We start from the raw sequence: 15209 nt of genomic DNA, 5'->3' as shown, positions 1-15209 counted from the left end.
AGTATCCAGTTTCCTATTTTTAAATGTAACTTAAGTCATTTTTTGTATTTATTAATTTGAGTTTTGATTTTGGATAACCAGTTCTCTTGTTGTTCATTAGCAAGAATTGGGTTATGTGTTGTTTCAAAAATGCTGAATTTCAATTTAAACCTTAGCTAAGATAGAGTGTACTTCCTCAATGACCAACAATATTTAAATCAAAAGAACATTTGTTTAGAATGTAGCACCACTTCTTTCTGAATTCAGGGTTGTCTCTACCTATGGTAGGGATGTTGTGTACCCTAAACCCCCTTGGAATTTTGCCCTTTTCTGTGGTAGTCTGAAAGATAGCTACCGTGTAAAGATATAATCTATCTCACGTTTTTTCAATTTTAACAATGCAAAATATAAGTTAATAGGAGTCTCACCAGTCGTCCTGGATATGGGTGCAAACAATATGCGGTTAGCGTCGTCCTGGGTGTAGGAAACCGTCCCTGTTTGTGCTGCCTTGGCTTGTATTGCCGGGTCTTCAACCGTTTCCACATGAGTGACAGTAGGATCTTGATGGCTTTCACCTTGTGATGACATAGTTGGTACCAGAAGATAAGGGAGCCTATAGAACAAATTCCATCAACAATCACACTGAACCTCTATGAAAAAGTTGTGTCGATATCTTGTACAATTAGAGCCAAATCACAGTAAGAAAGTTTCCGTTTATCAAAGTGGGTAGAAATGATGAGGTTAATTCAGGAGGGGCACGCCTGGTCGTGTGTATAGGTATCCAAAACACCAGAACTTGCCCACAGAGGAAAACTGCCTGGGTGCAAATTTGTAGAAGATATATTCTTTTAGAATTCCTAGAATTTTACAGTTCCTTCAGGATGGTTTGGATAAGGGTTTGTCTGCAAGTTCCTTGAAAGGACAAATCTCCGCTCTTTCTGTTTTATTTCACAGAAAGATTGCTATACTTCTTGATATTCACTGTTTTGTACAAGGCTTTAGTTCGTATTAAGCCTGTCATTAAGTCAATTTCTCCTCCTTGGAGTCTTAATTTGGTTCTGAAGGCTTTAAAGGCTCCTCCATTTGAGCCTATGCATTCTTTGGACTTTAAACTACTTTCTTGGAAAGTGTTGTTCCTTTGGCTATCTCTTCTGCTAGAGAGGTTTCTGAGCTATCTGCTCTTTCTTGTGAGTCTCCTTTTCTGATTTTTTCATCAGGATAAGGCAGTTTTGCGGACTTATTTCAATTTTTACCTAAGGTTGTGAATTCTATACAACATTAGTAGAGAAATTGTTGTCCCTCTTGTGTCCAAATCCTAAGAATTCTTTGGTGAGATCCTACATTCTTTGGATGTGTAAGAGCTTTGAAATATTATGTGGATAGCTACTAAAGAGTTTTAGGAAGACTTCCAGTCTATTGTTTTATTTTCTGGTCTAGGAAAGGTCAGAAGGCTTCTGCTATTTCCTTTGGCTTCTTGGTTGAAACTTTTGATTCATCAAGCTTATTGGAGTCGGGTCAGGCCCCGCCTCAGAGATTACAGCTCATTCTACTAGATCAGTCTCCACTTCGTGGGTTTTAAGAATGAAGCTTCAGTTGATCAGATTTGCAAAGCGGCGACTTGGTCTCTTTGCATACATTTACTAAATTCTACAGTTTTGATGTATTTGCTTCTTCGGATAGCAGTTTTTGGTAGAAAAGTTCTTCAGGCTGCTGTTTCAGGATTGATTCTTCTGCTTTTTGTTTTAAGTTTTTCTTTCAAAAATGAAAATAAACTTATTTTTTTTCGGGTTGTGGATTAATTTTTTTCAGCAAAATATGGCTGTTTTTATTTTTATTCCTCTCTCTCAGTGACTCTTGAGTGGAAGACACCCACATCTTGGGTATTGATATCCATATGTCACTAGCTCATGGACCTCTCTTGCCAATTACATGAAAGAAAACATAATTTATGTAAGAACTTACCTGATAATTCTATTTCTTTAATATTGGCAAGAGTCCATGAGGCCCACCCCTTTTTATGGTGGTTATGATTTTTTTGTATAAAGCACAATTATTCCAATTTCCTTTGTTGATGCTTTTCTACTCCTTTCTTTATCACCCACTGCTTGGCTATTCGTTAAACTGAATTGTGGGTGTGGTGAGGGGTGTATTTATAGGCATTTTGAGGTTTGGGAAACTTTGCCCCTCCTGGTAGGATTGTATATCCCATATGTCACTAGCTCATGGACTCTTGCCAATATGAAAGAAATGAATTTATTAGGTAAGTTCTTACATAAATTATGTTACTTGCTACCCATCTATGCGCTAGTTCTCATGCCGTGTCTGACCCATTGGAGCCTATGGAAGTGTGGCCTCGTGTGCGCAATGTTTCCGTGCAATGTAAAAGCAATGTCGCGTTCACATTGCACCTCACTGGTAATGCCAGTGCACATTTGCATGCACTGGTATTACTAAGTTAAGAGCAAATATCACTTTTGCGGAAGCGATATTTTGCGCAAAACTTGTAATCTAGCCCGTAGTGTTTCATTTCCCTTTTTAATGTGGGCTCCAGCGTGTCTTCACCGGTTTTATTCACAGGGATGCTCAGTAATAATGTGGTGGAAAACATTAGAGGTAGCAGTGCTTTTAGCAATTTCCAGAAGATGATGTAGTTTTGTTTTAAGCAGCTATAATTACAAGACATCTCTGTTGTGTTGCTATAGAATAACATAAAAGCCAAGTAACATCTTGTTTGCTGCATTTGCTTAGCTGAACGCCACCCACCATTTGCCTTATTTGGAAAAGCCAATCTGGGCTTGATTCTACAGAAAACAAGGCTTACAATTGCAGTTTTATTAGTTAAAGCCAATTAGGGGGGATGTGTAGCAGGTTTAGCCTTGAAAAGTCAGCAGGTGCATTTCAAGTTTTACAAGCACCACCATTTTCAATTTCAGAGTTAAAGGGACACTGAACCCAAAAAAATTCTTTCGGGATTCAGATAGAGCATGGCAATTTTAAAGCAACCTTTCTAATTACTCCTATTATCAAATTTTCTTCATTCTCTTGGTATCTTTATTTGAAATGCAAGAATGTAAGTTTAGATGCCGGCCCATTTTTTTGTGAACAACCTGGGTTGTCCTTGCTGATTGGTGGATAAATTCATCCATCAATGAAAAAGTGCTGTCCAGAGTTCTGAATAAAAAAAAAATGTTAGAGGCCTTTTTCAAATAAAGATATCAAGAGAACGAAGAAAAATTGATAATAGGAGTAAATTAGAAAGTTGCTTAAAATTGCATGCTCTATCTGAATCACAAAAGAAAAAATGGGTTCAGTGTCCCTTTAAATTACATGAAAAAGGAGCAAAATAAACAACGATATTACGCATAACTAAAAAGGGAATCTTAAAGGGATAGTAAAGTCCAAATTAAACGTTCATGATTCAGATAGGACATGCCATTTTAAACTTTCTAATTTACTTTTATCATCAACTTTGCTTTGTTCTCTTGGTATTCTTAGCTGAAAACTAAACCAAGGTAGGCTTATATGCTAATTTCTAAGCCCTTGAAGACCGCCTCTTATCTGAATGCATTTGACAGTTTTTCACAGCTAGAGGGTGTTAGTTCACGTGTGCCATTTAAATAACTCCATGGGCGTGAGCACAATGTTATTTATGAGTCAGCACTAATTGCCTGAAATGCAAGTCAAAAGATCAGAGATAGAGGGCAGTTTGCAGAAGCTTAGATACAAGGTAATCACAGAGGTATAAAGTATATTTTTAAACCGTGTTGGTTATGCAAAACGGGAATGGGTAATAAAAAGATTATCTATCTTTTTAACAATAACATTTTTGGTGTTTACTATCCCTTTAAGGTGTTTCCTGCCCCTTTTAAATGCTTTTGCTTTTTATTATTTGTAGTACATTTTAGGAACTGTTGTGTATGTACAAGTACATATTTGCCAACTCAGACAGTAGAAGTAGTTTTCTTCAGGTGACACATTTCATATTATTCTCCTGTTTTGTTTTTTACTAGGCAATGCGGCTTTACTTGTGATTATCTCCGCCCAGGATTCCTTTGATGGCAGCGGTTACCTATACATCTACCTCATTCTGAGTGTCCTGGGACTGGAACTTATCATTTCCCTTGTGTTTGTAACAATTTACACAGGTGAGAACTGGCTCTGTAAACTCCTCATTATAGCTCTCATAGCACCTAGCAGACCGGATCGCTTTTTTGTTTTTCCCTCATGTCTGTACCTTTTTATAATGTTTAGACTATCTTTTTCTAAAGTGAAAAAAGAAAACAGGAAACGGTAACAATTGAAAGTACATCATTAAAGCTGTAATGTTTGCTTGGAACTCAAAACAGTGGAAGGGAGAGGATGTAGAAAGTATTTGTTTAGCTAAAATATAAAGTTTTTAGTTGTGTTTAATAAAGTTATAGCATTTATATAGGAGTAGTAGTGTTTATAGCACTGTTTGTTGTTTTATCAGGGCGGGATATTTAAACAATGTGCCCTTTTCTCCGAGTGACTTTATCTCTTGCTTTAAGACCTCTCCATTCTTTAGCAATCCTTGGAATGAGAAGTGTTTCCTCTCAGTGCTGTGTTTTTACTTTGATGTCAGTTTGTGCGTTCTCAAGGATGTTATCTGCAGAGCTGAAGATTTCTGGGATTTTCTTCTACCTGTTTAGAATACGTCCCTCAGGCTTATTTAAAGGGCCAAGAAGGAACAGCTCTAAAATGTGATGACAGATGCCTTGCAAAGTTTTTGTCGTTCACTTCATCGAATCCCTCTCACTCTCTCTCTTTTTATTTTCTCATCAATTTCCCACACTTGAGACCCTAAATAGGGGATTGTAAATAATCCTTAACCATTGCTGCAGCTAGAAATCGGTAATATTCTACAGTTAGCTGCACACTGACGTTCAGGGACAGCACACAAACGCTAAACCAATCCAAAAGGAAAATATATACAGGGTTTTGTAATACTTTAGCGCAGATACTTGTGGTTCATAAATATAGCACTTATATTACTAACGTACCTTTATTCTGATATCTGTTACTGATGCAGGTTTAAGCTGTCGACAGAAGGATCGGTTCAGCCTTTTTCCTTAACCCCTTAAGGACCAGCGACGTACCCTGTATGTCGCTGGCCTTTTTTGGGACTTGATTGTTTTATAGCGCGGTCTTGCCACCAGCATTGAGACTGCTCTATTCCGCAAAGCCTGCTGGAGGGAGGGCATTAATAGTGTGTTCTTGCTAGACTTGTTCTATTATGTCCTGAAAAAACCCTTAACGACCAGTGACATACAGGGTACATTGTGGTCATTAAGGGGTTAAAAGGAGAATTGCTTAATATAGTCATTGTTGTTTCTCAGTCTCTCTGTTGTATCTTATTGGTGCTACTAAACCCGGAGTGTAAAACTGTTTGCATTAAAGGGATGTGAAACCCATAAATGTTGTTTTGTGATTCAGACAGAAAAAAAGTTTCAAATTAACTTCTATTATCAAATTAGCTTCATTCCCATGGTATTCTTTGTTGAAGAGATACATAGGTGTTTTGAGCACTACATGGCAGGGAATACTTCTGCCATCTAGTGATTTTGAAAATGGATAACATTCTTGAAAAACTGCTGACATATACAGGGAGTGCAGAATTATTAGGCAAGTTGTATTTTTGAGGATTAATTTTATTATTGAACAACAACCATGTTCTCAATGAACCCAAAAAACTCATTAATATCAAAGCTGAATAGTTTTGGAAGTAGTTTTTAGTTTGCTTTTAGTTATAGCTATTTTAGGGGGATATCTGTGTGTGCAGGTGACTATTACTGTGCATAATTATTAGGCAACTTAACAAAAAACAAATATATACCCATTTCAATTATTTATGTTTACCAGTGAAACCAATATAACATCTCAACATTCACAAATATACATTTCTGACATTCAAAAACAAAACAAAAACAAATCATTGACCAATATAGCCACCTTTCTTTGCAAGGACACTCAAAAGCCTGCCATCCATGGATTCTGTCAGTGTTTTGATCTGTTCACCATCAACATTGCGTGCAGCAGCAACCACAGCCTCCCAGACACTGTTCAGAGAGGTGTACTGTTTTTCCCTCCTTGTAAATCTCACATTTGATGATGGACCACAGGTTCTCAATGGGGTTCAGATCAGGTGAACAAGGAGGCCATGTCATTAGATTTTCTTCTTTTATACCCTTTCTTGCCAGCCATGCTGTGGAGTACTTGGACGCGTGTGATGGAGCATTGTCCTGCATGAAAATCATGTTTTTCTTGAAGGATGCAGACTTCTTCCTGTAGCACTGCTTGAAGAAGGTGTCTTCCAGAAACTGGCAGTAGGACTGGGAGTTGAGCTTGACTCCATCCTGAACCCGAAAAGGCCCCTTTGATGATACCAGCCCAAACCAGTACTCCACCTCCACCTTGCTGGCGTCTGAGTCGGACTGGAGCTCTCTGCCCTTTACCAATCCAGCCACGGGCCCATCCATCTGGCCCATCAAGACTCACTCTCATTTCATCAGTCCATAAAACCTTAGAAAGATCAGTCTTGAGATATTTCTTGGCCCAGTCTTGACGTTTCAGCTTGTGTGTCTTGTTCAGTGGTGGTCGTCTTTCAGCCTTTCTTACCTTGGCCATGTCTCTGAGTATTGCACACCTTGTGCTTTTGGGCACTCCAGTGATGTTGCAGCTCTGAAATATGGCCAAACTGGTGGCAAGTGGCATCTTGGCAGCTGCACGCTTGACTTTTCTCAGTTCATGGGCAGTTATTTTGCGCCTTGGTTTTTCCACACGCTTCTTGCGACCCTGTTGACTATTTTGAATGAAACGCTTGATTGTTCGATGATCACGCTTCAGAAGCTTTGCAATTTTAAGAGTGCTGCATCCCTCTGCAAGATATCTCACTATTTTTGACTTTTCTGAGCCTGTCAAGTCCTTCTTTTGACCCATTTTGCCAAATTAAAGGAAGTTGCCTAATAATTATGCACACCTGATATAGGGTGTTGATGTCATTAGACCACACCCCTTCTCATTACAGAGATGCACATCACCTAATATGCTTAATTGGTAGTAGGCTTTCGAGCCTATACAGCTTGGAGTAAGCCAACATGCATAAAGAGGATGATGTGGTCAAAATACTCATTTGCCTAATAATTCTGCACTCCCTGTAGTGCTCCAGTCAAGCTCCTGAGCTTACATCTCTGCTTTTCAACAAAAGATACCAAGTAAACAAGATTTAATAGAAGTAAATTAGAAATTTGTTTAAAATTGCATCAATCTGAATCCAGAAATAATTTTTTTTTTTAATTTCATGTACATTTTAAAGGTATATGAAACCCAATTTTTTTCTTTCATGATTCAGAGAGAGCATGTAATTTTAAACAATTTTCCAATATACTTCTATTATCAATATTGCTTTGCTCTCCTGGTATCCTTTGTTAAAGAGTAATCCCAGGTGAGCTCAGAAGCATTGTTTAAAATGATATGTTATGTTTGAATCATGAGAGAATGTTTTTGGGGTGTTTCATGTCCCTTTTAATCCTTTTTTTCATGCAAAAAAGTAATATACTGTAAACAATGCTTTATGTCCCTTTTAAGCAATCGTTGTACATTTTTATTGGTAAAGTCACGCATATTGAAATGAGAAGCGTTTCATTTCTTTATCTTTGATTTTTAAACATTGTTTCTTTACACACATTTTATCTTATATGAAACTATTTCTTACAACATAATTTATTTATGATATAGCCCTGAAACATGCTAAAGTGATTGCTTAGATCAGCACAGTAGCTTCATTTTAATTAATCAAGGTTAAGATTTTAAAGCCGGTTTCATCAAACATTTTTTTCCAAGACCCAGTGCCATGATACCACATACCTTTGCAACCCTATTTTTATGCTTGGTCTGAACATTTCTGAAGTAATAATACAGCAAGATAGTTGCAATGACCAAAAAGTGTGTGTACTTTATTCCTGATTGTAGTCAAACTCCTGATTGTAGTCAAAAGCTCTTGAGACCTTTTGTGTCACAAGCAATGTCATATATCAAAGATACAGATGATTTTCTATCTAAAATTGAGAACTTACCAGGTAATATGGATAAATGTATTCTGTATAGTCTTGATATTGTGAGTCTGTACACTGCTATACCCCACACCAGTGGGTTAGATTCTATTAGGTTAATGATGGCTAGAAGTAATAAATTTACAGTTATGCAGCAGCAGTTTATTATTGAATTAATGGAGATTGTGTTATACTGTAATTACTTCTTGTTTGAAGATTCTTATTTTGTACAGAAGCAGGGTACTGCTATGGGGTCCAACGTCGCCCCTACCTATGCCAACATTTTTATGAGTGTATTCGAGGAAAAGTTTGTTTATGAGAACAATCTATTTCATCTGTGTGGCGCCACCTGGTGGCGCTACATAGATGATATATTTGGCATTTGCTGGGGCGACGTTGGCTCCCTTCAGCAGTTTGTTACAGATCTCAATATGGCTTCTAGATGTATTAAGTTTACCCTATCTTGGAGTGAAGAATCAATTAATTTTTTGGACACTAAAGTCTATAAGGATGGTTCATGTCTAAAGACAGATTTATATAGGAAAAAAACAGACAGGAATAGCCTTCTACACTTTTCTAGTGCCCATGCCCCTTCTCTAATCCAGTCACTACCATATAGTCAAATGCTTAGGGTTAAACGTATTGTTAAAGATGAAAAATTGGCCCTGCAAAGGTTAGAAGAAATGGGTGTAAGATTTATTGAGCGTGGGTATCCTTATGATATGATACAGACAATTTTGAGAAAAGTTCTACAGACACCAAAGAATAGGGTCAATATGACAGATGTTAAAAAGAAAAAGGACCCTAATAGACTGGTTTTTGTCTCAGAATACAGTGCTAACAGTGCAGCAATACAAAAAATTGTTCGTAAACATTGGAATGTTTTGAAGGAATGTAATCCAGAGGTTGCAGCATTCCAACAGCCTCCTATGCCAGCCTACACTAGATTACCCAGTCTTAGGGATAAATTAATCAAAGCTGATGTTGGGTCAAATAAGAAATCTAAACAAGGTTTTATTACATCAGAAAATAATGGTTGCTTCCCTTGCCTGAATTGTTCAAATTGCAAAAATATGATAAAAGGTGACCTTTTTATACATCCCTAAACGGGTCAGAAATTCAGGATTAGGGGCTACTTTAATTGTAATGCAAACTTTGTAATATACTTAATTAAGTGTCCGTGTGGGTTAATTTATATAGGTGAAACGACCCAGCGGGTCAGAGATAGAATTATACAGCATAAATCCAACATATGGACCAACAATTTAAATGCGCCTGTAGCCTATCATTTTTTGAGCTGCAACCACACAATTGCACAACTGCGCTTTCAAATTATAGATTTTGTACAAAGCCCTAGGCGTGGTGGTAATAGAGAATTATTGTTACAAAAACGTGAGGCTTTCTGGATCAATAAGTTAAACACATTGGCTCCCAATGGAATGAATAGAGAATTGGATTTGAGTGTGTTCCTTTAAGAGGTGTAATAATACTAAGAGTTATCTGATAATCCTTGTTTCTCTGGCTTTTTGAATTCTTTGTATAATATCTTGCTATGACATCTGTTAAATGCATTTTAACTTTGTATTTTTTTTAAAAAATGTTTTTAAATAAATGTGGTGAAAAATATGTATTTTCAGGTATAAACCACTAGAGGTCATTATGACAGGCCTTCTTTATGTCTTGTAAAGGGTTAAATTAAAAAGGTGTGGTTTTACCTGGTTGTAGGTATTTAAGGTGATTATGTGTGATGTACAAGTTATGAACATGAATAAGGGTTTGTAGCCCGAAACGTTGTTCTGCTTTCCTGGCTCCCAGTTTGTGACAATAAAGAGAACCTCTGCATAAGGACTTTGTGGTGCGTCTGCTACTTTTGTTTTACATTACTTTGAGGATTTTTGCAGTAATCCTACTGCAGTATGCACCCTATCAAGGATTGAAGTGCTGGATTTCTGAATTGCCACAGCAAGATAGTTGCAATGACCAAAAAGTGTGTGTACTTTATTCCTGATTGTAGTCAAACTTGAAAGTGTGTTGTAAAAGGTAATAACACACATACTACACATACTCTCATACAAAACACACACGCACTACACATACTCTCTTACAAAACACACACACATGTACACTACACATACTACACACACACACAGTACACATACTCTCATACAAAACAAACACAAACTACACATACTCTCATGAAAAATACACACACACAGTACACATACTCTCATACAAAACACACACTATACATACTCTCATACAAAACACACACTATACATACTCTCATACAAAACAAACACAAACTACACATACTCTCATGCAAAATACACACACTGCACATACTCTTACAAAACACACACACACACACTCATACAAAACAAACACAAAGTACACATACACTCATACAAAACACACACACACAGTACACATACTCTCATACAAAACACACACACACAGTACGCATACTCTCATATAAAACAAACACACACAGTACACATACTCTCATACAAAACACACACACACAGTACACATACACTCATACAAAACACACACAAACCACACATACTCTCATACAAAACACACACACAGTACACATACACTCATACAAAACACACACGCTACACATACTCATACAAAACACACACAAACCACACATACTCTCATACAAAACACACACTATACATACTCTCATACAAAACACACACTATACATACTCTCATACAAAACACACACTATACATACTCTCATACAAAACACACACAGTACACATACTCTCATACAAAACACACATACTCTTATACAAAACGCACACATACAGTACTCATACTCTCATACAAAACACACACGCTACACATACTCTCATATAAAACACACACACACAGTACACATACTCTCATATAAAACACACACACACAGTACACATACTCTCATACAAAACACAGTACACATACTCTCATACAAAACACACACAGTACGCATACTCTCATATAAAACGCGCACACACACAGTACGCATACTCTCATATAAAACGCGCACACACACAGTACACATACTCTCATATAAAACACACACACTACACATACTCTCATATAAAACGCACACACACACTACACATACTCTCATACAAAACAAACACACAGTACACATACTCTCATACAAAACACACACTATACATACTCTCATACAAAACACACACACAGTACACATACACTCATACAAAACACACACAAACCACACATACTCTCATACAAAACACACACTATACTTACTCTCATACAAAACACACACTATACTTACTCTCATACAAAACACACACTATACTTACTCTCATACAAAACACACACTATACTTACTCTCATACAAAACACACACTATACATACTCTCATACAAAACACACACTATACATACTCTCATAACAAAACACACACAGTACTCTCATACAAAACACACATACTCTCATACAAAACACACACATACAAGTACTCATACTCTCATACAAAACACACACATACAGTACTCATACTCTCATACAAAACACACACGCTACACATACTCTCATACAAAGCACACAGTACACATACTCTCATATAAAACACACACACACACACTACACATACCTCATATAGAACACACACACACTACACATTCTCTCATACAAAACTCACACACACACAGTATACATACTCTCATACAAAACACACACTATACATACTCTCATACAAAACACACACACAGTACACATACTCTCATATAAAACACACATACTCTCATACAAAACACACACATACAGTACTCATACTCTCATACAAAACACACACTACACATACTCTCATACAAAAACACACACAGTACACATACTCTCATACAAAACACACACACAGTACACATACTCTCATATAAAACACACACACACAGTACACATACTTTCATACAAAACACACACACACAGTACACATACTCTCATACAAAACACACACAGTACGCATACTCTCATATAAAACGCGCACACACACACAGTACACATACTCTCATATAAAACACACACAATATACATACTCTCATACAAAACACACACACACACACATACTCTCATGCAAAACACACACACAGTACACATACTCTCATACAAAACACACACTATACATACTCTCATACAAAACACACACACTATACATACTCTCATACAAAACACACGCACACAGTACACATACTCATACAAAACACACACAAACCACACATACTCTCATACAAAACACACACTATACATACTCTCATACAAAACACACACACAGTACACATACTCTCATACAAAACACACACAGTACATACTCTCATATAAAACACACACACTACACATACACTCATACAAAGCACACACACTACACATACTCTCATACAAAACACACACACACAGTACACATACTCATACAAAACACACACAAACCACACATACTCTCATAGGCCTAGATTTGGAGTTCGGCGGTAGCCGTCAAAACCAGCGTTAGAGGGCTCCTACGCTGGTTTTGGCCGCCCGCTGGTATTTGGAGTCAGTGATTAAAGGGTCTAACGCTCACTTTTCAGCCGCGACTTTTCCATACCGCAGATCCCCCTACGCCATTTGCGTAGCCTATCTTTTCAATGGGATCTTTCTAACGCTGGTATTTAGAGTCGTTTCTGAAGTGAGCGTTAGAGCTCTAACGACAAGATTCCAGCCGCCTGAAAATAGCAGGAGTTAAGAGCTTTCTGGCTAACGCCGGTTCATAAAGCTCTTAACTACTGTACCCTAAAGTACACTAACACCCATAAACTACCTATGTACCCCTAAACCGAGGTCCCCCCACACCGCCGCCACTCGATTAAAAATTTTTAACCCCTAATCTGCCGACCACCACCTACGTTATACTTATGTACCCCTAATCTGCTGCCCCTAACCCCGCCGACCCCTGTATTACATTTATTAACCCCTAACCTGCCCCCCACAACGTCGCCGCCAGCTACTTAAAATAATTAACCCCTAATCTTCCGACCGCAAAGCGCCGCCACCTACGTTATCCCTATGTACCCCCTAATCTGCTACCCCCTAACAACCGCCGACCCCTATATTATAGTTATTAACCCCTAATCTGCCCCCCTCAACGTCGCCGACACCTGCCTACACTTATTAACCCCTAACCCGCCTCACTAACCCTATCATAAATAGTATTAACCCCTAATCTGCCCTCCCTAACATCGCCAACACCTAACTTCAATTATTAACCCCTAATCTGACGACCGGAGCTCACCGCTATTCTAATAAATTGATTAACCCCTAAAGCTAAGTCTAACCCTAACACTAACACCCCCCTAAGTTAAATATAATTTAAATCTAACGAAAAAATTAACTCTTATTAAATAACTTATTCCTATTTAAAGCTAAATACTTACCTGTAAAATAAATCCTAATATAGCTACAATATAAATTATAATTATATTATAGCTATTTTAGGATTAATATTTATTTTACAGGCAACTTTGTAATTATTTTAACCAGGTACAATAGCTATTAAATAGTTAAGAACTATTTAATAGTTACCTAGTTAAAATAATAACAAATTTACCTGTAAAATAAATCCTAACCTAAGATATAATTAAACCTAACACTACCCTATCAATAAATTAATTAAATAAACTACCTACAATTACCTACAATTAACCTAACCCTACACTATCAATAAATTAATTAAACACAATTGCTACAAATAAATACAATTAAATAAACTAGCTAAAGTACAAAAAATAAAAAAGAACTAAGTTACAAAAAATAATAAAATATTTACAAACATAAGAAAAATATTACAACAATTTTAAACTAATTACACCTACCTCTAAGCCCCCTAATAAAATAACAAAGCCCCCCAAAATAAAAAATTCCCTACCCTATTCTAAATTAAAAAAGTTACAATCTCTTTTACCTTACCAGCCCTGAACAGGGCCCTTTGCGGGGCATGCCCCAAGGATTCCGCTCTATTGCCTGTAAAAAAAACATACCATACCCCCCCCAACATTACAACCCACCACCCACATACCCCTAATCTAACCCAAACCCCCCTTAAATAAACCTAACACTAAGCCCCTGAAGATCTTCCTACCTTGTCTTCACCATACCAGGTTCACCGATCCGTCCTGGCTCCAACATCTTCATCCAACCCAAGCGGGGTTGGCGATCCATCATCCGGTGCTGAAGAGGTCAGAAGAGGCTCCAAAGTCTTCCTCCTATCCGGCAAGAAGAGGACATCCGGACCGGCAAACATCTTCTCCAAGCGGCATCTTCAATCTTCTTCCATCCGGTGCGGAGCGGGTCCATCTTGAAGCAGGCGACGCGGATCCATCCTCTTCTTCCGTTGTCTCCCGACGAATGACGGTTCCTTTAAGGGACGTCATCCAAGATGGCGTCCCTCGAATTCCGATTGGCTGATAGGATTCTATCAGCCAATCGGAATTAAGGTAGGAATTTTCTGATTGGCTGATGGAATCAGCCAATCAGAATCAAGTTCAATCCGATTGGCTGATCCAATCAGCCAATCAGATTGAGCTCGCATTCTATTGGCTGTTCCGATCAGCCAATAGAATGCGAGCTCAAGCTGATTGGATCAGCCAATCGGATTGAACTTGATTCTGATTGGCTGATTCCATCAGCCAATCAGAAATTCCTACCTTAATTCCGATTGGCTGATAGAATCCTATCAGCCAATCGGAATTCGAGGGACGCCCTCTTGGATGACGTCCCTTAAAGGAACCGTCATTCGTCGGGAGACAACGGAAGAAGAGGATGGATCCGCGTCGCCTGCTTCAAGATGGACCCGCGCCGCACCGGATGGAAGAAGAGTGAAGATGCCGCTTGGAGAAGATGTTTGCCGGTCCGGATGTCCTCTTCTAGCGGATAGGAGGAAGACTTTGGAGCCTCTTCTGGACCTCTTCAGCACCGGATGATGGATCGCCAACCCCCGCTTGGGTTGGATGAAGATGTTGGAGCCAGGACGGATCGGTGATACCTGGATGGTGAAGACAAGGTAGGAAGATCTTCAGGGGCTTAGTGTTAGGTTTATTTAAGGGGGGTTTGGGTTAGATTAGGGGTATGGGGGTGGTGGGTTGTAATGTTGGGGGGGGTATGGTATGGTTTT

At 38.1% G+C, this 15209-nt stretch overlaps 1 protein-coding gene across 1 annotated transcript in view; it reads left to right on the top strand.

Moving 5' to 3' along the window:
• TMEM192 (transmembrane protein 192) overlaps positions 1 to 15209 on the top strand; it is a 199214-nt gene that overhangs the window by 56566 nt on the left and 127439 nt on the right. The window contains exon 4 of the mRNA XM_053703799.1: positions 3990 to 4124. Coding sequence (XP_053559774.1) covers positions 3990 to 4124 — 135 coding nt within the window. The remainder of the gene's footprint in view (positions 1 to 3989; positions 4125 to 15209) is intronic.

Source organism: Bombina bombina, chromosome 2 (assembly GCF_027579735.1).
Source record: "Bombina bombina isolate aBomBom1 chromosome 2, aBomBom1.pri, whole genome shotgun sequence".
Taxonomy (NCBI): domain Eukaryota; kingdom Metazoa; phylum Chordata; class Amphibia; order Anura; family Bombinatoridae; genus Bombina; species Bombina bombina.
Note: the sequence above shows the minus strand (reverse complement) of the source record. Positions and strands in the feature narration are given on the sequence as shown.